The sequence below is a fragment of the Mesocricetus auratus genome, unplaced genomic scaffold (assembly GCF_017639785.1).
Source record: "Mesocricetus auratus isolate SY011 unplaced genomic scaffold, BCM_Maur_2.0 Super-Scaffold_100022, whole genome shotgun sequence".
NCBI lineage: Eukaryota > Metazoa > Chordata > Mammalia > Rodentia > Cricetidae > Mesocricetus > Mesocricetus auratus.
In genome coordinates, this window is record NW_024429203.1 from 8899037 (window position 1) to 8923657 (window position 24621).

Below are 24621 nucleotides of genomic sequence, written 5' to 3' on the forward strand. Positions count from 1 at the left end.
ACATTAATCACTGTTGTGACTGCAGGTGTAAGTCCTTCCAGCAACAGACTTGGTGGTAGACAGGTCTTGGCAGTCTGTCTCATTTGTGTCTTAGCCACTACACAAGGGACACAGAACCAGCAGGGATTAGATCCATTCTTTTCCTTCTAAGACTTCTCCCTTCCTCTCAAGGCTTATTAACCAAGGTGCTTGTCATGTTCTATTCCACTGATAGCCTTGTGGATATTGTCTACTGTCAAATTCATTTAATGTACATTGCCTTGAGGAATAGAAATGGCACTCTAGCCTATATATCAAGAAAAACCAAGTCTGGAGAGAAAAACTACACACCCCTACCCATTCAAAACTGAAGTGTTCCCAACTTTCTGGTCCTGCTCTGAACACATGAGTGCCACCCCTCTTCTTCCCTTATGATTACTGCCTGGGACAACATGTCTTACCCAGAGCACCTACGAAGTCCCACTCACAACCGAGAAACCCTTTGTGAAACACATCCTTCTATGATGCTTTTTAATAATCAGGGAGCTGCAGTTACTTCCTTTAAGTGATTCATCAGATCTATATGCACACAAATACCCCATTCTCGGCTCTAACAAGATAGTGGTTTGTTGGTAATGTGGTCCCTTCTACTGATATTTCAGGGACTCTATGTGATTTTTGTGTTCCTAGCATCTTGTTTCAAAATGTAGTTGAGTGGTATTGAAACGTGTTCCCTGATAATCTTGAATTCAACAACAGATAGGCAGAGCACCTTCTACAATGATGTCTGCCCATTTCCAAAGAACTTGAGAACTTTTTGTTTTCTCAGGAAGAGAACAGTGGCCTGAATGTAAGTCATAAGCCAGACAGCACACGAGTGTTCCAGAGCAAGCAAGAGTCACCATGGGTCACTCAGATCACTGAGATCAATAACACTGCCTTTGATATCAATTTCTGAAAACCATTGTGTGCAAAGCCCTCAGCCTCCCACTTCACAATCCTGTAGAGATATGGCAGTGAGGATATATTCTAGAATTAGATATTTACTGTTTCCCCAGGAAGTTTCCAAATGACCTCATACAACCTTTGATTAAGAATATCTGAAAGGCATGATCAGGGTGGGACTTTATGAAAAGGAATCTCTGCTTCACAATTAGTTTGAATCAAGCAGTATCTCCAGTGTGGAAATGGGAGGCCACAGAAGGTGCATTCTGAAAATTCTGCTCTTGAAGATTTCAATTCATTCTCCCTCTAAATAAAATGACAACATTTCTACTTGGAGGCTGAACAAGGAATAAAGATACACGGGGAAAGCCTTGCCAATTTCTCCATTCCATGGAGAAGCTGAGATAGCTTGGAGGCAGTTCAGGTACACTAGGGAAATGATGTCCTGCTTCTTGTAGAATTTCACCGGGGAGCCCTAACTGCTCACCTGGAGGAATGTTGCTGACTCCCTGAAGTTCTGGGAAGCAGTCACGGTCACATGAATCTCTGTTCCCTTAGAGCTGTATGTGGAGTAACAGATTTTTTTAGAGGAGCCCTGTCTGCTATTGTGACAAGTCTTTCAAACTACTTAGAAAAGATAAGGGGTGTCCTTTGCCTGGCAAAATCATATCCAAAGGAACAGAAATGAGTTTCATGAATCTATTGTGACTCACCCTGTTTGATGTATGGAACAGATAGGCTTCAGGTGGGCTTCCAGAGATGTGAGCACTAGCCTAGCCCTTCTGACAAATGATGCCCCTCCAGTGTCCCTAAGGGCTTCCAGAAATGAAAAACTTCACCAGGTAAAGGGAAATGCTTCATCGGCATGCTACCTACATTTTGCAGATCAATTGCCAGGAGAATGTCCTCCTTCCTCACCATTTTCCACAGTGCTTTGAGGAACACTTCAATTTCATAGCAGAATTAATTTCCATAGCTTTTCAAAGTTCTATGAAATTTAAATGCAGAACCTTATGATCAGGGAAAATGTACATTTTCATATATTTCTTGAAGGAAGCAGAACAGTAGAGTTTTCCAGTGTTCTCCACTGTCTGTCACTTAGGGCTACTGAAACCTATACAAGAACATAAAGTTCTCCTGTGTGAGGTCAATCCCATCTGTTGGCGACTGGTTGGTGATGTTGACCTCTACCATGGACTCAGCCAGGTTTGCAGTTGGAATGAAATCCAGTCATAAGATCTTCTCAGGGCTTCGGGAGCCTGGTAGTGTGAGGAGGAGTTGGCACCTTCTGCTGTGTGTGGAGAGACAGAAATCTTTGCTTTCAAAGTAAGAATCAGATCACATCTTTCCCTTTGATATTCTGTGCTTCAAATTTCCTTTTTGTTGGGGCCCACCCGTAAAAGTCTTTGGTGCATAGGTATTTAGAAATTCAAAGTTATTGTTCCTGTTCTCTTAATCACAGTAATGAGTTTTGCTTGACAAGGTCAATTAATTATTCAAGATTAGAAAACACACACACACACACACACACACACACACACACACACACACACACACACCCTGGCTGGCAAGAAGAGAAGATTAGGAACCTGGAGACAATGAAAGATAGATGATGTGTTGGCATGGTCACAGTTGAATTGTTTATGTCACCACCTGGCTGCAGGTCTCCCAGTCCAGTCTCCTCCCCTAGAAATCCCATGAACACAGGGGCTGGGTCCTGTACTGTACAGTAGACATCAGTGGTTCCCTCCTGTACTAGAGTTTCAAAGCTGCTTGCCTCCAAAGGCAGGTAATTAACTATGAGACAATAGAAGGGATTTTAAGATTAACTCTGTATAGAGACGAGAGGAAAACCCATTTGCACCAAACAAAAGGGGAGGGGGTGATTAGATGCCCTAATGACAATGGAGAGACCTAGATAGTGCCTGGAAAAACTGATAAAGAGGCCAAAAGCTTTCTGCTTACTATGAAAGGAATATCTTTGTTTTTCTGAGGTCTGTTGTCTGCTCTTCTCTATCATACAAATGTTTTTCTAGGTGAGATTCTAAGTCCCAAGAGTACTTGGTCAAGGCTAAATCCTTCTCCATGCTTGGGTGAGGCAGGTCTTTCCTGTTCTATAGTCACTGCCGCATGGGGGACAAAGGGCTTCTTAGATGTCTTTTCTAACTGCCTGCAACTTGACAAATGATTCAGTCGCAGCAAGTCTTTTATTCTTTGTTTTCCAAGGTCTCACTTCTTCCATGAGACTGATAAGAGACTGGAGGATGGTCATTTTGAATGGATACAAAACTTGCTTAGCAGCAAAATCAAGAGCTGAAATATGTAGCTAGATTTCAGAAGCAGACACTTATTCATTATATCCATGAAGATGAAATCTGAAGATCAAATGGGTAGATGTGGTTTTTATAAGAGTTATTTTATCTTTAATTATTTTATTTTAATTATTTTGGTTGTATGTACCTGTAAGTGCAGGGGCCTGCAGAAGCCAGAAGAGGGCATTGGATCCTCTGGAACTGGTGCTACAGGTGGCTGTGAGCCACCTAACAGATGCTTGAAACCAAATTTAGGTCTTCTACAAGACTGCCACTCAATGTGGAGTCCCCTGTCCTCCCACCCCATGCCACCAAAAAGATTATGTTCTGGCTGCCTAACTGATTATGCAGATCCTTGAATGGCACTTCTTGCTCTCCACATTCTGGATGCCATCTTACTTGCATTCACCTTTGGAGTCCAGCTTTCTTCTCTGCCCTAGCTGAGAAAAGAACCCCAGTCTTCCATCCAGAAACTTCTGTTTTTAAATAGAATACAATCTTTTCTTATTTTCATCTTCAAAGTCTGTTCCCATCCCATGGTCCATCATGGCAGGGAAACACTATCACCATACTGGTAACTACTGGTAGCACTGATCAGTAATGCTCGCTGTGATGAAAGTTCAGGTCCATGCTCTTGTTTCTGCATCATCTGCTGTGCTAGGAAACATGGTTCCTATGACTGCAGAAGTGTTAGTTTTATTTCTGCTATTTTAAATTGTAACTTCAGTGAGTTGCTAGTTAATACAGTCTCTGCTCAGTCCACCCTTCCTGATACAGTCTCTGCTACCTGCCTTCAACACAAGTCCAAAGCTGTCCTTATAGAGATGGCTTTTTTCCAAACTTGCCAAAGAGACTTGATCCATATAATTGTCTGGGCTCTGTTTGCAGCCTGGATTCTTCTCCTTCACCAGCTGCTCCTTCCAAGTTCCTGACTCTGCAGTTTCTAAGTACCTGTCTTCTCTTCCTCAGGCTAGCCATCCCCAAGGCTGAGTTTAGTGCCTCCATTTCGTCTTTGGATTTCCACTGACAGTTCAATGGGTCTCCCTATGCACCATTCCTCTCACTGGGACTCACAATGGCTCTGCCTGATAGCTACTCCTCCAAATCCTCTTCTGCCTGTCTGCAATTGAGGGCTACAAAGCCCAACCCAGCCAAATGGAACCCTGTCCACATTTGAGGTAATTGACCAGTCCTGTTCTAGAAACCACGTTTTCATATCATCATGAGGAGATGAAAAAGAGTTTAGAAAAATCTGTGAAACCACAAAGCCATCTACAAAACAAATTAAATAAAATGGAAATCAAACTTAAGGAGTAGAGATTCAGACAATAGCATCCGTACACACACGGATTCTTGGATATGATTTGGAAAAGTGGCACACCAGAAATGAACTTGGTCTTGAAGGACAGCATTGTATTTATCCTTATGTACTAATTTCCAAGGCATGGAAACATACTGCTAGAAATGTTTCTCAGCAGCTAATTATTGCAGGAAGAAATGAATAAGTTTATGTCTGCTTCTTGGGCAAATGAAGTTGTGGTGTCTTGACTGTGTTAAAGAGCCAATCATTTTGAATTACAACTGTAAAGAAAGATCTCATATAAAGAACTAATGGACTGTGTGGGGCATTTGACCATCGGGATGCTACAAATCATCTTGGACTGCTGTGGCTCTCCTCCCTCCCCCCAGCCTCTCTGTGTGTGATACACATATATAATGTGGGCTACACAGATACAAGTCCACATGGGCACAATACTAGGTCTGTTTTTTTGTTATTACTAATGTTTGTATTTCTGTTTTTAAATGATTACAATACTGTTTGGAGAACTTGATGTGCCTGACTTGCATTCCAGCAGTGTTCGGTTGAAAAGCAACTTAAATTCAGACTGTCAGCTTCTGCTAAGGGAGTTAGGGTCTCTGTTCAGTATAATAAATGATCCCAAGATAAATATATTTCTTTTTTTAATCCTGCATGGCAGTATATCCTCTTTCCAGTACAGATTCTGGCTCTATTTAGTTTGTCTGATTGCTTTGAAGAACAGGCCAGGTTGACTCTGAAAAAACTATGGTCCTCTATTCATTAACATGTCAATAATACTCAGCCCAGGCATATTGACAGCGGATTAGCTTGGGCTGAGTCTGTGTACAAGACCAATGCCTTTTTTCAACCCAGCTTGTTTCCAGATCAATACACCCATCAGCGTTCGAAAATTAGCCCAAGATGAGATTCCAATACTCGAGATGGTGTGTCATGGAAAGAGGGCACCTAGCCAAGTCACAGATGTAAACACCTGGCTATAGATTAAACATCTTCCATTAGCTTGGACGTGAGTGGACGCGAATGAGGATGGATGTGAACTGTATCCCTCCCTTCCTCCTGTTGCCCCACCTCCCAGGTAGTCAGCCTAATTTCTCAGGGCCCATGGAGAATCTTTGGACTATGATTCCAGACATTTGCTTCAGTAAGTATTCATTAAATGCCAATTGTGCACAAACCAGTCTAATATTTAGGGCAGCAATGCACGGGTATGTGCAGGGAGATGTAGAGGAAAACAACATTGACCAACACCTGGTTTCTAGTATTCTAAGGGGTGTTAGAATTTTCCATTTCATCCCCTTTCTCATTCCATGAAGATGCTGCTTACTGCAGCAAAGCTCTGCTCAAAGCTCCTAACCTTTCTTGGCCATTGCAAGACACTCTGCCCAAGGAAGGACTTCAGCAAAGGTTGCAGGTGGCTTCCCTGGATCGTTCATCAAAGTTCCCCACAGAATGGTGACTCTTAACTTTTATTTTGTCTATCTATCTACTAGGAAAACCTATTGTGTGTTTAAAATATATACACACTCAAACAAAAATCACATATAGCAATACCTAGTCTGCTATTTATAATACACTCAAACACCAACTATGCATACAATTCTATTTTAAACGCTATTTACACAAAGTTGTTTGAAAAAATACTCATTTATATAACCAATAAAAGAAAGAAAACATCATAATTTCCTTGGGCTAAAAAAATTAAGCAAAAGTTATAAAACCCTGATGTGACCATACTGTGCCACAGCCTGATAGCTTCTAGTGTACTGCCACCCTCACCTATGAGTAAGCTGTACCCGAGTCCCCTTTTCCTAACCTGGTCTCCTCTCAAGGCTGCTCACCCTGTCCTGATTCTCCCAGCTCCAACCCATGATCGCAGCGTGTTTTCTTCCTCTTCTCACTGAGCCTGCCCCTCACTCTTTTAACCTGCCCTCCTCAGTTCTTCACGTTTTCTGTCTCGCCAGTCACTGCAGCTGCCCACCCTTCTCTCAAGCATACTGCCAGGAAGGCAGGCTGCAGGAGGGACATCACTTCCTCGCCTGACACCTGCCATTTAGCTGGATGGAAAGAACCAGGGATCAGGGTGGGGTGCAGGGTGTGGGGGAGGAAACAAAATCCTCCAGCCTAGGATTTCACTTGCCAGGATCTTCAGTTCTGAGAGAGCAAAAAAAAAAAAAAAAAGTACTTATCCTACTATAAAACATGACTAAATGTTTTAAAATGTCAGTAGTGTTTTTAAAAAATCAAACGGAACATTCAATAACACAGTGACTAACAGGTACAAACGCCTCCATGGGCTAGGACTTCTCATAAAGGCTTTAGTACATCTGTGTGTAAAATGTAATCCCAACCCCACTCCTCCCCTCTTCCCATTACCCTGTCTCACAAGAAGAGGTCCCTGGGGTGCATTAAAACTTGCTTTAGGCCCCTCCATCAGACAGCAGACAATGTGGCTCAAAACTTGCTCAGTTTGCTGCCCAAGGACCAGTTCTGATTTGAGAAGACGAACATCAGCCCCATGAAGTGAAAAGCCCAGGGAGTAGGACCCAGAGACATATCACAAAACCTACCCAAACACCAACAAACTCCCCAGCAGATCATAAGCCTCCAAAGTGCATAGAATAAGAGAACAGAACCAAAAACAAAGAGAACAAAAGGCCAGCTAAGCAGGGACCCTGAATCCAGTCTCATAGCAGAGGTATGGGGTAGCGAATCTTGGGTTGGATTAAGAAAGAAGCAAGTACACTACACCAGTGTGTGTGTGGTAGGGGTGGTTTGAGGTAAGTTCCTCGGTTGAGGAAAGATCATTGCTTCTTGGCTCTTCTGTCACTGGAGGCTGGTCTAGGGCATGGCATATGTACCGCAACAGAAGAACATTAAAATTCTGGTCTTAAAATAAAGCAAACTTGTACTTGGGTGCAACATTTTAAAAGTGCTAAGAGGAGGAAAAGCCAAGGAAAGCAATAATTAGAAGACAATTTTGTACAAAAAATATTATTGGAGTACAAGAAAAACTAGTTCATCTCAACAAGCCAATTTTTGGAAAGTTCAGGGTCTAGTTGCAAGATGACCACCAGAAAAGTGTTCTTTATGGGAGAACAGCAAGGATCATCTTGGTTTAAGATCATGAAAAAAAATCAGTGAACACTGACATTCTCAGATACACATTGAGGCCTCCCAGCCAAGTTCCACCTACCTTGTACAATGAGGTGGACCCTGGAGGTCTTAGGGTGGTTGTCTGTCTGCACCGAACAGGTATAAGGACCCTCGTCATACACATCCACATTCTGGATCTCGATGCTGTACTGGGTCTGGGTGTTACTCAGGAGGACCACACGAGGATCTAGGCACCACTTGTCATTTCCAGCATAGAGAATGGTACTGCGATTTAGCCAGGCCACCCGGGTAACTCGGTTGTCAATTGTACACCTGCAAGATAAAACCAGGCAGATAGGTAAAAGGACCAGAGAGAAAGAAGTTGTTAGAGGCAAGCAAGCTAGCATGCCTTAGCATGCCTTGTCTTTTCCCTTCATACCCAGTGGACAGACGTGTATTCCCCGTGTTTGCTTTGTCATGGGTACAACATTCCAGAACTCACCAGTAGGGTACTTACTTGTAGGATTATGACTCTAGAATATCTACTGTCTGAGTTATCTAGATCCTGAGGAGTTTAGTGCCTCTAAAGCTAGAGGAGGAAATGACCATTTCAAATAACCTCTAAGTGTAAAGCCAAGGCATCTTGCATACGCAGAATATCTAGAATGTTAAGACACTGCTAGTCCTCCTAGCTCAGCCCTGGGATTTCCATGACACGGACAATGATAATTCTCATTGTTACTGTCTAGGTGTTTGGGTTGTGCTAAACTGTTCAATACTTGCAACAGACCTGCAGGGTGTATTTTATTGAAAAAAGAATTCAGGCACAAGGATGCTAAATGCTTTTCCAATTCACAGTTAATATGTGCTGGCTCAGAAACCCAGCTTTAACTACAAACCATCCTTCCACTCATCTCAATATAGCAAATTCTAACAGAAGGCTTCTGAAGTCAAAACTAAATAGGGACCACCACTATTGCTATTTATCTTCATTATATCCAGGGCAGAAATGTTCAATTATTGCTAGACTAAAGACATTTTCTAAAATCTCAAAGCTGTTTGCACATATAAAAATAGATTCCCTTTCTTTTTATTTTTGCATCTGGAGTCCTCAAGTTGTGGAAGCTTCCTTTTCTCTTCTGCTCTTTGAAACCACCCAGTAACTGTCTCCAAGACTTCACCGTATCTTTCTGTCTGTATCATTTACACCAAGTATGTCCTATGGCCTAAGGCTAAATTCACAGATACAGTGTCCTGCTCCTTTCTGTAATTCTGGAAATAGCTGTGTCCCATGGTCTTTATAATGATGTCTTAAATTTCTGCACTCTTTTAGCATATAAAGCAGTTTCACATTCACACTATCTCATTTGTTTCCTGCATCAAATCTTTGAGGAAGATGCTCAAATCCATTTCCTGTTCCAAAGACCAGAAATGCCGCCTTCCAACTTGCCTGGGTCTTAGGCAGTGAAAGAGAAAGTGCTGAAGACAGGCCCCCACTTTAATGTCTCATTCCCAGGAGTGTGTGCTTCACAGTGTGCAAAGGCAACATTTTCAAGGGGAAGGTATCATGGTTTACTTTGATTGCCAACTTCATTGGCTTCAGAAATTCTTGGAAACTAATAAAGCACATACCTGGGCTTATCTTTGAGAGGTCTGGGGAAGAGAGAAAGAGCCCCCAAAAAGTTGGGGTTCACTATCTCAAGGGGAGCCACAGAGACATGCTCATTCTCTGATGCTTGTTGCTATGATGTGAACTACTCTACTCCCACCTCACCAAATATCATGGACTCATACCTGTGAAACCATGCACCTCAATAAACCTGACCTTCTACACATTGTTTCACTCAGGTATTTTTTCACAGTGTCAAAAGCCAACCCAACAGGCTCTGCTCCTGTTGAATCCTAAAAGTGGTTTGTTACCAAAAAACACAAAACAAAACAAACAAACAGCAACAACAACAAAAAAACAAGCACTGCCCGTGAGGTGAGCCCCCTCCACTTCCTGTTCCTGACAACTGCTGTAGGTTGCTCAGGCACAGGTAGACATATTGCAGAAAGCTCCTATGGGGAAAACTGCCCAGTCAGAAGCTCTTTTGTTCTAGGGTCCAGCAGGTTTGCACCACTTAGGGGATTTTTCTGGCAATGCTGGAGAAATGGAGGGTGGGATGCTGACATTTGACATGAAAGTGATAGAAGGATCAACGAGTGAGATGCCAGAGTATTAGTTCAAAGCAGGGCATATGCCACTTGCATCAGAAACACAGGAAAGGTCTATAAGCTCCATCATTCCTTATATTACTGATTCAGTCTTTGAGAACCCAGAAATATCAAGCTATAGGAAGAGCTCAGCTTTAGTTTGAAAGCTACTGATTCAGAATAGTGGTGCCCAGGACCACTTATATAATTTATGGAGCCTGAGGCCAGTGAAAAGACAAAGACCGCTGTCAGTGAGAAGTTCCAGCTGGTGAAAGTGGGGCGCCAAACCAAATGTGGGTTTGAAAATCGATAATCATGAAGCCAGCTCTACTTCTCCTCAAACTTTCCTTGTAATCTGTGAGGGAAGGTTTTTGAGAAATAGCTTCTGATCTGGAACACCAGAGGCATGGCCTGAGACATACACAAACACTCTCTTCCTCTCTCCCTCTCTCCTCTCTATATGTTACCCTGGGCACTACTCTCAAACTCTGTCTTTCTGCTTCAGCCTCCAGAGTGCTAAGATTTCAGGCCTGTTTCATCATGCCTGACTTAAAGTTGTGTTTCTGGCTGGGCTGCCAGGTGAAGGCATTCACCTAGAACCTGGGCCCACCCTTTGAGGTAATTTCATCTGGAGGGGAATTGTGTGTACACATTAACGTTTGAGAAGCGTTGAGGCTACACCTCACTGCTAACATGTGGCTGGAGAACAAGCAGCTTCTACATCACAAACAGCATCACCATCATCTGGGAACTTGTTAGAAGTGCAAAATCCAAAGTCTAACATCAGAGGCAGTGAATCGGAAGCTGCATTTTAATAAGATCTCCAGTTAACAAGATTGCACGTGATGCTTAGCCTGGTCTGGACTGTATTCCAAGCCTCCCTTTTGCCTTCAAGGAAAACAACCAGCACACACTGAGAGTGTTCAAGACCGAGTGGGAGATCCTTGACAAAGGAAACTCCTGATGGTGGTCCCTTACTTTCAAATCACAGGACAATGGTGTTCATCTTGGGCTGCATTGACTAAAGCCTGGCTGCTTTGAACCCCCTGAAGTACAACTTATTTCACAGCTTGCTTTACTAGAAACAACTTTTACAGTAATAACTTTAAGAGCAGACCCTGTTCTGAACTTTGCTTGGGGTCAAACAGGTTACCAGAAACTCACACTTATGGTCAAGGCTTTCTGAACACATATCTCTACTTGCTAAGTATTGTCTCCATGAACTATTAGTATCTCAAAAACTTGACTGCATTAATGTGTTGTTGCTAACCAACAGATCAAATTAGCTGAGCCTACGAAACATCTATATAAGGAAATCACAGTGATATTAAGATTTGCTCTATTTTTCACCTTTGATGTTCCTTGATGTCCTCAGGAGACCTCAAACAAACACATCCAAGTCCCAGGTTCTTAGATGCAGTTTGCATCTGAATAACCTGGCTGATAGCATACAACAGAGATAGCTGTATGGTGCTGGGCTGGAGACTGAGATACTTCTTGTACTAACACGGACGGTGTCCACAATGGAGGGTGATAGTCTAGAGATCACACTGTGAGAACCACTAATTCAGAGATCTGGTTTCTGATGAAATGACAACAACAGAGTAGATGGGTGCTAGGAAATGACTCTTGTCAGAAACAATTTTCCATTACTTTGTCGGAGAAAACTTTCTTGTAACCAATGTGTGCTGGGAAGGCAGAAGCAGATTCTTAGTGACTTTTTCCCCGAGCGGCTGAAATTAAAGCAGATAGCAGTTAAATGTGCAGGGTGTAAGAAATGCTGACCAGCAGACATGAGCTCTGAGCACAGTTGTTGACGCCCAGTACTCAGGCTTTGCACAGCCTTCAGAGGTAGTACCAGAGGGACATCCTGGGCTACCCCTGGAGGTCTAATTATTGAATATGGACTGAAGGAGAAGACTTCTCATCACACCATAGTGCTTTTCAGGGCCAGAGAGGTTCCTTGGCAAACAAGCTAACGCTCTAAATGCAGCCAATTTCCAGCATAGTTATGTAGCCCTTGTGATATACTACACTGAAAAGTTGGCATAGTTTCAGCTGCGGTTTTGGGCACATCCAAGGTCATGTTGAGATGTCCAAACTGTCACTGCTGTGTATCAGTCTTGCTGAGTCTCCATGGAATTAACACAGGCGTCTGCAGAGATGGATCACAAAGGTAACTCGGCAGCCAACTCCTGTCACCTGCTCATACCTGCCCCCATCTATCTGTCTCATTTATCCAGTCTCTATAACAATTCAGAGGAAACATTTCTTCCAGATAAAAAAAGGGTGAAATAGATAATTGCTCCCCAGCCGGAGTGAGTGTTTGGTTGGTGGGGAGAGGCAGACATTAGAGTAGAAATTTTGACCAATAGTCCCCTCTTTGCACACGTGCTGTGCCTCCAAAAACTTCTACATAGTTATTCCTGAAGCACACCATGATATTTCACCTTCTTTAGGAAGACATTACAGATATGATTAACTGGGAGTGGATAAGGTTTTAAACTCATCCTTCTCTGACAAACCAAGCAGGGGAAGCTGGGGGCAGGACTCTCGTCAGAGAGAAGGAAACAGTCAGAGGTCAGCAGGACAGAGGAGGGGAGAGACAATAGATGGAAAGGGTGGGATGGGTCTCATGGTAAGAACCAGAGCCAGGAACTGCTCTCTGAGGGAAGGACCCCCAAGGCAACAGGTCAGAGGTTACCCTCATTTTAGACAGCAGTGCCAGAAGGGTACTGATTCTGTTTCCCTGTTACTTTTTTATTGAACACATCTGCCTAAAGGATGCATCTGACTACATTACGGAAACAGAAAGGAGGCACATGGACACCTGTTTGGAACATCTGAACCATCCAATTGTATCTCTTCCCATACCTTACCCCAGTTCCAATTTCTGCCATAATTCCTTTAAAGAATCCCTCAGATAGCTGAATAGTACTCTCTTTCCTGGAACTGCCCCCTTTTCTATATAAGAGCTCTGTCATCACTCATTCTCTCTCTCTCTCTCTCTCTCTCTCTCTCTCTCTCTCTCTCTCTCTCTCTCTCCCTCTTAAATTCCAACCTATGAATAAACTTTTCTCTAAAACTCAACTTCTGTTCATGAATTTCAGTCTTTGAAATTTTAAGAATCTTAAAGCTACTGGCTAGAGGCCAAGGTCAGAGAAAGGCTCTATGGTTCTCAAAGACACACTCATATTTCTGTGTCATCATGTCTCCTAGTATCTAAAGATGTACCAGGCTTCTACTTCAACATCCTCTCTCCTGTCATATTTGGGTATGAAACAGACTCTAAAGACTTGTGTCTTATAGCCTTGGATCCCAGCTGGCAGATCCAGTTCCAAGAGATGATTGAAACATGGGGGCTCTGTCACTTTTGGTTTCTTGGCTAGTATGATATTAGCAACTCAGTTTTCTGTACCCTTTAAATGTGATGGTCTACCTTATCAGCCTAGAAATAACCCATCTGCCAATCATGGACTAAAATCTCTGAAACTGTGAAGTAATATAAGTTCTTCCTTCTTTGAGTTCTTTTTAGGGGTACTTTGTCATAAGGACACATTTAACACACTGACCAAAGTGACTCTTAGACCAAGAACAGAACAAACCCCTTTGTGTGTTCATACTCAAGGATTCTGGACAAAGCTCTACAGCTTACTACTCCACTCACCTCTGATAGCCAGCCTCAGGGTTCAACCACAGTTTAAAACACATCCCAGCCTTTGGTATTTGGGTGTATGACTTTCCACCATCACCATATCAGCTATCAGCTTGCCCTTCTGCATGAAGCCCTTGTTGACATCCCATAGACTGGCCTTGCCAACATCCTAGAAGAATCCTGGCAGAGGAAGAGGGCCCAGAGAGACATCCAGTTGCCAAGAGACATCTGGTTGCCACATGGCATCTGATTGCCATTTTTAACTAAACCAGTGCCCCCTTTATGTGTATATGTAACTGTCTGCCTTGTGGACATTCTTCTTGTTGGGAATATACAAACTCATCTGAGGCTCTATCCTTTGAGACCACCATAGATGCCAGAGCATCATCTATGGTGATGGAAAACCTCACGTGCAGTTGGCCAGAAAAGGATACACCCATAGGAGAACAGGCCCAACCATGAACCTCTAGCACACAGAGTGAAGTAAAGAATGCTTCCAAACCTGTAATTGTCGGGCAGCTGCAATTACTCCCCCAAAGAAGATTTAAAGTCTACTGACATCTTCAACAAACAGTAATTGTGTTTTTATAGAGAGGAGAAGCACAAAGTATTGAAGAAAGCCCAGAACGCACATCTCAGAGACAAAACTGCATAAGTATTAACTTTGGTGGCCCCTTATTGCTTTTGGGATCAGGGTGAGAAAAGAGATCAGAACTTGAAACCTGGAAGAAAAGTAGGTGAAAGTGGTCTGTTTAGAGCCTCCTAACGCCAGGCAGAGCACTGAAAAGAAGAGGATTATCGAAGAAAGGAGAGAAAAGCCAAGCAAGCCTGGCCTCTCATGATAGCACCTGCCTGAGGATCTAAGGGCAATAATGGATCCAGACAGTGTGCAATCCGCCAGCTCCTCCTATCAAATGGCCCTTTAACTGCTATTGAAAGGCGGCACGCTTGAGACCACAGCAAAAAAAAATGTGCCTCTGTCCTTCACAGCACCTGGTCACAAATGTCTCTTATCACACAGAAATGCTTCAGTCACTTCCAAATTTGGCTTCCCTAGCTTTTGGCACATGCTCTTCTCACCTTTCTCACCTCAACTTTCACAGCAGTATTGCAATGTGGGTGGCTCAAGATGCCTTCATTCAGACGCAGGGCATTGGAGCTCTTCTGTGAGCCTTCCATACCTGCTTCTCCGAGGAAGTATTTTTCTGGAAAAAACAGGCAACATAGGTGCCAACATGTCTCATGGCTGATCCAGAGGAAATTCAGAGGACACCTCAGATCTCTAGAGTAACAGACACCCCCAGTAGTGAAGTGGATTATTTTGAATCCAATAGATAACTTTTAGCACCTAAACTCATGTTCTTAACTTACAAAATTGAGTTGGATCTTAAAGACAAAATCTCCAGTTATCCTCAGTTCAAATAGCTCTTCCTTCTCCCAACTGGTACTGGTTTGAATTTGAATAACAAAACCAGCATACAATGACATCTTCCTAGCTGTGAAAATAATGACCAGGCTGGCCATGCCTTGGCAGAAGGAAAGGACATGCTTGTGATGGAGAAGAAAAGGCCATGGAGGAGGGAAACAAAAGCAAACCAGCTGGACACTCACCATGCTGTGCCTGTGGCTCCATACTGCTGGGAAACAGCTGTGGTCAGGGAAAGGGACAGGAAGAGGAGAGGAAGGAACATGGCTGAAGTCTGGCTACTGGAATGAGAAAGTCTCCTTTCTGCCTCCAACATCTCAGAGTTACTGCACTTCCCTGATTGCATTTTAGTCATCTGTGGTGAAAATAATGTTTCTCACTCATGTTCATGACACTCATGGAAGTTTGCCTTGAACTCAATCTGTCATTTGACCTTGGTTCAGATGAGTGAGACCTGGGAAGCTCCATCCTACCCCTTCTGATGGTTTATTTAGATTGTACTTATATAGACAGGCTGCATTTGTGAGGGTGTTTCCAGAAGAGAAAAACATGAGCATCAGTGGACTAAGGAGGTCATATCCTTGCTCATCAATTTGAATTACTATTATTTAACCCACCTAGGACCTCAATAGAATAAAAAATAAAAGAAGAGCAAGACTTTCTCTCTGTTTGAGCTAAGATACTCATCTTCTCCTGCTCAAGAAAACTTTCTCTTCAGGTTATCAGGCCTTTGGCTTGTATTGAACTTACAGTAGAGTTGTGAGGCAAAACCTATAATCTCTAGACAGATAACACAGGCAGATAATAGACAGACAGGTGGATCGACTCTGTCTCTCTGAAGAACGCTAATTACCAGATGCACCCAATCCACATGTGTCAGGCCTGGAATATATTGTGTGCACTGGTCTACCTCTTCCCTGACTGAACACTATACACAGTAGACTTTGGTGAAGAGAGGTTTCATGTGGAATGTCCTATCCATATTTACATTTACAAAAATTACTATCCCCTTCTTAGGCCAACTTTAGAGATTATTTCTTATTCCAATTATTTTTTATTTTCAAGGCCTTTTTCCCCAATGAGTGCTCTTCAAACATACTTCACCTGATATGTATTATAGGGTTCATCCTTTTGAGTTATGAGCAGCTCTGGGAAGGCAGAAATCACATGCAAATTGAGCATCTCTAATCTGAAAATATGAAATCAGAAAAGTCCCAGAATTTGAAACTTTGTGGGTGCCAACTTGATGTCACAGTGGAAAGTTCCGTACTATAAAACGTTCTTTCATAAAAAAAATTGGATTACATAAAGTCACTTTCAGGGTACAGGGCATATGTGAAACATTAATGAATTTGGAATTTAGATTTGGGTTCCATCCCAAGACAACTAGTTATGTATATGCTAATATTCCAAAATGTAAACAAATCTGAACTCTGAAACACATCTGGTCCTAAGCATTCCTAGGTAGGGATGCTCAACCTATATTTTGTCTAGTCTACTCCTTGACACCCCCTACCCCATAATGGCTTTCAGTAATAATATCAGGGCGATTTGGACCTTGGTGAGTGTGTTGATGACTGTGAGGATGGAGGCTTGTTAAACTGTGTTTTAGACAGTGATGAATCTGAACAAACAAGCGAAAGTAAGTCCTCTAGGGCCTGGGGGGAAAATTGTATGGAAGAGAAAGCTTTGACAGGACAGATGGAATCAAGCCAGTGAGTCTGCACACAGTGATCTCTGTGTGCACCTGGACTTCACAGTGCAGGGACTGGTCTTATCACACCAAGGGGTGCCTCTGCCCTCCAGCATCCAGCTGTTTTGTGAAGCCATGGCTGAAGACAGCAAAGGAAAGGAAGTAGAGCAGGTGTCAGAGACTATGCTCCTGTTTCAAAATCCACAGCCCGTGCCAGAGGCCCTTTCCACCCAGCTTCACTACCTGAAGGACTTATGACCTTCTTCCACTGTAGGGGCCTATGACCTTCCTCCCCTGTAGAGACCTATGACCTTCCTCCCCTGTAGGGACCTATGATCTTCCTCCCCTGTAGGGACCTATGACCTTCTTCCCCTGTCCCGCCCATGTCATGGCAGCACCTTTGTAACAACCATTTTATTAAACTCTCCTCAGTTAAACCAATTTGAGCATGTCATTTCTTGCCTATGGAATCTCTGATCACTGCAGATAGGTTGTCCAATCATCCCTAAAAAAGATTCTCACTGCGTCCTGAGGTCAGAAACTGGACAGAATACCTAAACAAAGCATTCTGCAGAGACTAGCTCAGGGTGTCAGCAAATTGATCTCAGCGTTGAGCTTGTCTTTTTGTTTTTTGTTTTGTTTGTTTTTTGTCTAGTGGACAGCCCAAGGAAGAAGGGAGCTGGGCAAAAGAAAGTTTTGGGAAATGAATCCATCCATAGTCTTGCCTTTGTGTTTAACTCTTTCATCTTGTTCTCACTAACTGCTCTGTATAAAGCTTGTGCCAGAGATGAGATTTCTTCACACCTCTTTATCTGTTAACAAACCATGTCCATCCTGACAGAGCACCTAGTGCAAAAACCATAGCACATGCGGTCCTAAGAGTACAGTTTCTATAATTACATTGGCCACACAAAGAATTGGTTTGGCGAATAGTATGTATGGGCTATACCAGTACATTATATACACTATATATTTGGAAAGGGACTGGAAATGGCTTGCTTGCCCCATGCCAGAGCTCGGTGTGGCTACAAGAGCTGTGTCTGCTTGGCAGCCTAGCACGCATGTTATCAGCCTGGGATGGAGCCAACCTGTATGTTACTTCTGGTCCTCTCCCTGAGGCTATCCTCATCTCCAGAGCCCATAGCAAAACATTATCAGCTTTCTCTTAGCTGTAGGTCTTGCCTCTTGTGCCCATCTATCAGTCACTTTGTACTAATGTGAATATTTAAGTCTTGAAGACCTGTGAGTGGGGAGAAATTCAAAGCTTAGCAGACAAAACACAGTTCTGGATATGTGCTGCCAATACCGTGTGCATGTATGACCTTGTGCATACACAATTATAAATACTATGGCCCTGTTTGTGGCAAGGAAGGGGAAAAGAAAAACACAATCTGGCTTGCATTCTAATGAAAAGCAGCCTTGCTATGCAAACCCTACTAACAGGAAGGCAGGGAAGGGAGATGAGAGCCAGACTCCCAGAGATGCTCAGGGGACTCCCATGTTGGAGGGCAGCAGGGAGGGGGTTGTCACTGTCTTCTCACTAACTGACCTTGGCCACACACCATTTCACCTCCTTGTGGTGCCACTGTGTCTAAGTGATTGCCTGGGCTGGGGTGGAAGTGAAAGACAGCTGGTAAGGAGGCAAGCATCCTCCCTGGGGAGCAGTCATCTAGTTACAAAGCCCCCTTTCTGCCATCCGAGTCGGAGCCAGGAAAACGGAGGAAGAAGGAGGCAAAACCAGCCCAAAGATGCAGCCTGAATTTCTGGAAGCTTGTCCTTTTCCATCTATGTCCTGTAGAGCCTCTTTTTTTTCCTGTGGTTTGTGAGGAGGAAGGAAGAACTCCCCAGGGTATGGAAAATGAGCACTCCTAAAGACAAGGAAATACAGGAATCACTAAGAGCACAAAGCTCATTGGCTCTCTCTAGATAGTTAATTAAGGTGATGCAGTCCCCACAGGAGCGGATGTCTCTAGGAAGACTAAATCTGCCAATGGGAAGGTGATGCCCTTTGCTTAGTCTGCTCCTCCATACCTGGAGAGACATCACTATAGTCTGCTCCTCCGTATCTGGGGAGACATCACTGTTGCCCTTTTTTTTTTTTTTTTTTTTTTTTGGTTTTTTGAGACAGGGTTTCTCTGTATTGTTTTGGAGCCCAGCCTCGACAGAGATCCGCCTTCCTCTGCCTCCCAAGTGCTGGGATTAAAGGCGTGCGCCACCACCGCCTGGCCTGTTGCCCATTTTCTGTTGGATCACTTCTTTCCTAGCCCTGGGTCAGTTGCTTCTTTGAGCAGGTCTTTAGGCCAACTTGTTAATGATGGCTAAGACTACTCCGGCTTTCTCACTTCTCTTGCCTCTCCAGCAGCAGCTGACTATATTGAGGGAGGTCACAATGAGAATCTTAGGGTGCAGGGAAGACAGAAAGCTAAGTCAGCTCTTGCTTTATCTGTATTATGTACAAGGACAGTACAGAGTAAAAGTAACTCTGTTGGACCAGATGGACAGGCCCAGAAGAACCTCACAAGTGTTTTAAACCAAGGCAAAATGTTTCTCAATTGCTGGCCAAAGATGTATGGCTAGAAGAAATCCATCCTTAGCCTTGAATGACCGAGGTCTACAGAGGAAAGAGCTAAGGATGCAGTCTGGAGGAACTGAAGCCTTGGGTGGGCAGGGGATGAGTGTGGACCATATCAGGGATGTGATACATAGAACACAAGCCCAGGAGGGGAAGAGAGGAAGCCAGGCCTGGGGTCTACTTTTATATCCCCAGTGCCATGCTGCCCAGCAGCACAAGACATAGCAATGGTGTATGTTCACCCTGACTCTGTTGGGTCTCTTTTATTATCTCTTTGTGGCTTTCCAAGTTCCTGTGCCTCTACTCCTACCCACCAACTCCTGTTTCTATGTTCTGAGGACCATCTTTAGGTCACAGGTCTCTGTTCACACTTTCATACAGAACTAGTGTTTGTAGCCTCCAGGCAGATATCAGCAGGCTGCCTATGGTGGGCAGCAAGTGCCTTAGCCTTAGACAGATCTGGCTCCGTGCTCCTGCTTTGCCCTGCCTCCCTGCTTCTGCTCTCTTTCCTCATATCTCCAGTCCTTACCTTAAGGGATGCTTCAGGGGAAGCAAAACAAAGACAACCCTATCTGTAATCCCCACAGCTGCTGTAATCCTCTACCTGAGTGGTAGAACCCATAGGAAGAGAAAGAGTGACAATGCTTAAGGTTGCTCAGAAAAGTGAGCAGAAGGAAAAGCTGTGTGTTCAGCTGCTAGGATCAGGGCAGAGCAGGCAGCCCCTAACTCTGCGGAAGGCACAGTAGCTACATAAAGCCTGAAGCCAGGAAGAGTGGGTAGAGAGATGCCAATACCGCCTACTGCAGTAATATAGAGGGACACTTGGTGGGAGACACACTTGTGTGAAAATGTGCATAGGAGCACAGAGACTGCTCCCTTGAAACAAAGGCATCTAAAGCTATAGATGTGGATACAGGATAAAGGATCAGGTGTCTGGTCTGACAAATCTGTTCTGTGTGATGCACAGAGCTAGACTGCCCAGAAACAAAGGTCAAAGCCCTTATGGGCCACACTTTGGAGTATGTTCTAGGCTGTATTATGAGCTGTTATCCCAAGTGTTTGGGGAGGCTGAATGACAGGACAGAAATCACATTTGGAAATGATGAAGCAGCAGGCAGGGGAGAGAGAATGAAGAGGGTAGAGAAGCCAGTCACTGCCAGTCACAGGGGGAACACTGGGCCTTGCATGTCTTATGGATTGTTTTTCATCTTCTAAATATGCTGCACTCACTCTTATCATCAGAGAATTGTCCACGTAGATGTTCTCTTATGGCCTCACAGAATGAAGTTAAGCAAGGCTGGGAATTGCAGTTATGTGTAAGGGATATTAATGGTTCATAGAACCCCCACGCGTTCTTCAGGCCACTTAATAGCCTTTCTATTCACAACAGCGTGGATAAGCTGTGGTGCATTTGAAAAAGTTTATTTTTCCACTTATTTGTCTGTTTTTCCAATGAATACTAACTGTGTGCCTGACATCATTGTGTTAAGCAATTAAAGATTCATTACAAGGACAAAAGATATAGACACAGCCACATTCTCTTTGTGCAGAAGAGGAGGGGCCATAGTTCAGCCGTGATGAAGTGTGGTACATATCATAATGGGATACTATGAGTGCTGTGCAGAAAATTAACAGGTGCAGTGGAAACAATCCCTAATCTTATAGGTCATGGGAAGTCTTGCAGAAGTGGCATTTATGTGAAAATTCTGCCAACTGGGTGTTTGCAGGAATATGGGAGGACAAACACCAATAAGACGCCTAGGGTCAAGTTTATGCAGCTGTTTTTGTTTTGGAAGACAAGGCTGCTTAGCTTTTTACATTCAAATGAGTATCTGTATCTCTTGACTTCTTAACCCCTAAAACAATGGTTTTATTTTGTAACTGGTGACTACCTGCCACCCAGCACAACAGCCTGAGGAGGATCCCATGATCCATGTGGTAGAAGGAGAGAACTGCTAAGATTTCCTCTAACCTCCATATACATGCCAAGAGGTGCACACACCTGCACACATACGCTTAAACCCACACGAAATAAACACAATAAAACGAGATAGTTTGTGTGTGGCTGGTGGGTTTCAGGAATAGATTATTTAGTGAGTACCCTATAAACTTGATGAGACACTGTGTGCTACTCAGATTTGAACAAGGTCTCTACAGTCTGGAATCTCCTGCATGTTCACACACTTCATCTGATATCACCTCTGTCTCCACGTTCATATCCCAGAGGAAGCAGAAGCAGTCAGCCTGATTTCCAGGAAACCATGGCATCCAAACTCTTGTTTCAATGACTAACCTCCTGAAATAAGAATGCTTCCTTTCTTGACTTAGTTTCCACACACACACACACACACACACACACACACACACACACACACACACACACCAGTGAGGAAAATATTGTCTGCCTCACTCTGCTCTTCTGGTTGGAGTGGTCAGAATGCATGCTGAAGGGAGGTGGGAAAGGCCTGCTTGAGAGCAGGGAGGGGTTAATGTTTGCAAACCTGTGTGGAAACACAGTTGCCTGCTGTCTCAAGTCTTATTTTCCGAGCAGCCAAATACATGCCCACGCTGCCATGCTCAACATTACACATTTATTTATTGTGCTTCTATGCCTGTGGAGATGTGGTGCTCACTCTTCAGAACAAAACATATTCCTTACTCTCTGTGTTTTAGGAGCTTATGATACAGAGAAGATAACAGCCACTTAAATGAGAGGAAGCAGGGGGCCTGCATAGGCAATTGGATGATAAACACCAGATGGATATGGAAAGAAACAAGCCCAGTTTTAACCCTCCGTGTACAGGCACAATCAAATCAGAAGCAGGAAGCTCTGAACACAGGGCTATTTTCTTTCCCTATGCCCAGCATCCTTCCCCTCCCATTCAGGGCAAAAGACAGGGAGGCCAGAGCAAAGACAAGGTTGAGCTGGTTAGTGAACAGAGACAACCTCAGCTGAGAAAGCAATCCTTGGGGTCAGTGCTCTAACTGCCATTCCTTCCAAAGCACTTTCATCCAAACAACATTGGTCAATTAAATAGCCACGTCCTTTACAGAAACTCCTGGTGGTTTTGCCCTTGATCCCTGCTGACTCATCTCTGTAGGAAGGGATTCCAGCTGGGATATGGGTGCATTAGTTCCTTCTCTGAACCCATCATCACTAATCATGAATCTTTCACAATAAGCTCAAGTCAGTCCCCCGGGCAGTGTGCAAACTGAACAGGTCACTTTCTGTAGTGAGGACAGGGTAGGACTCACTCCCTCCTCATCCAAGTTGGCAGAGAGCCTTCATCTGTATTATGCTCTCTTTTTACATGGTCTTTTGTATCCAGCTCAGGCTTCAGCAGTCCACCCTCTCTGGCCCTCTTGGAGGACTATGAAGGATGTTTCTAGACAATCTGTCCAACCCTTAGCTGTTCAAACTCATCATTGGTTCACACTGCCATGGAGATGCTATTCAAATAATTCAGAGAAATACATCAGGGTGTGAGGTCTGAGATACTGCTCATGCCTCCAATCCCTTGTCCTTTCAGTGTTCTGAATGATAGCCAGAGCATGGTATGTGTGTGAAGAGTCCCCCCCCCAAAAAAAGAGCCTACTTATGGCATATCTGCCATACTTTTATTCTGTTTCATATTCTGATCACACTATCATCTAGCCACCTCCCTAATTTCCTCCATCACAGGGATCCCTTCAAACTCTCAATGCACCTTATTATGTATCCTCAGCATCATCTTTAGCAGGCCACATAAAAACTGTGAAGGCAAGGGCAGTATACTGTCTCTACCCATCTCTTGTACCCTATACCTATTATGTCTACCACCACTACATGTTTAGGGATCTTTTCAGCTGATAAATAGTCGTTACTTGAAGTGAAGGCGCACTGTAGTATGTGTCTATTCTAAACCAGGTGTCTTGAGACAATAGCCAGCCTCGTACACAGTCCAAATCCTGGACTCTCTCCAACTCTTCTCCATGGTTACTCATGCTGGCTGCCAGGATCCTAACACGCTTGAATCTATACCACATGTGAGTCACACTCGTAGAAGTCACTAAGTCATTTTTGTGCTCCATTTCCCTCCCCAAAAGCCTACAGAAAGAAGAAAGGATGCTGTAGATAATTCATGAGAATGTTTTTGTTAACTAACCAGAAAAACAACACCTCAAACTGTCTTTGTGCTTGATGCATTCAAAGCCCTTGCAGTTTTAATTAGTATCTCACAGACTCACTAAAACAAAGCTGGGGGCAGAGATGCATCTCAAATCCTGGATCCGAGGATTTAAAATGGGTTAGTGTGGGCAAGTCACTTGTCCCACTGGGCCTCAACTACTCTTTCTCATTTTATTTATTTATTTATTTATTTATTTATTTATTTTTACAAAACCAGGATGATGTCCAAAGCCCCAGCTCCTGCCTTGTTCTCTGGGGACCTACACAGATGCTGCTAGCTGTCCAGATTTGGTGCTTGGATTGTCACAAAGTCCTCCCTGTTCTGATAGGCAGGTTCCTATATGTTCCAGGCCCTGCAGACAGAACCACAGTGAAAGAAGACAGGGAACAGATGTGGAGAAAAAGTGCAGAATTGTGAAGACAGGGTGCCAACTGATGGCATGAACAAATGAACCATGACTCCACCCTTCATGCAATAGGAAACACTTCATGCCACTCCCACAAAGCAGAGAAGAATAACGTAATATTAATTAGAATATAAAGTCATGTAGTAAAATTGGTATCATGATGGTTTCTTTAATGTTTCAAAATCAGGATGAGAAGATGGTACTTTTTCTTTCCTCCTACTTGGGAGAGACCTTCATTTCCTCTTTGTTTTCTGAACTTATAGGGCCAATGTGGTATTTCTCAGCATCTCCCTAACAAATCTAATGGATCTCATTTTCAAGGCTTATTTCATCACCTCTAAATCCACTTAACCAACTGATTTCTAGAGGCAAGTAGTTGATTCTATGTTTCCAGATGACTTTTCCTCATAGTCATTTCTCCCTGCTTGGCAAATGCATTCCAACACTCCTATTGGGTGTCTGAAACTACATAGCCCTAAACCTTACCTATACTGTAGTTTCACCTGTCATGTATACATACATACATACATACACACACACACACACACACACACACATACACACACGTACTTATTCAAATCAATTTAACTATTGAATTAGTAACAGAGGTGCCGGATGTAGCAGCACATGTCTCCATTCTCAGTACTCAGGAGTCTGAGACAGAAGGATCATTGTAAATTCTAAACTAAAATACACTGGGGTAGAATAAAGGTCTCATCTCACAAAACCTTAAAATAAGATAGAATAATTATACTATATTGTAATAACAGTCCTGTGAATGTGGCTTCTTATTGCTGAAATAAATTGCAGTGTGCAGGACAAAGGGCTGGATCAATGAAGGTGCTTTGGAGTCA

The 24621-nt window shown here is 43.5% G+C and overlaps 1 protein-coding gene across 5 annotated transcripts in view; it reads right to left on the reverse strand.

The window, feature by feature from the left end:
• Ntm (neurotrimin) overlaps positions 1-24621 on the reverse strand; it is a 969232-nt gene that overhangs the window by 173415 nt on the left and 771196 nt on the right. For all 5 annotated transcript variants that reach the window (XM_021232077.2, XM_040730186.1, XM_013119429.3 and 2 more), the window contains one exon: positions 7751-7983. In XM_021232077.2, the coding sequence (XP_021087736.1) occupies positions 7751-7983 (233 nt within the window). The remainder of the gene's footprint in view (positions 1-7750; positions 7984-24621) is intronic.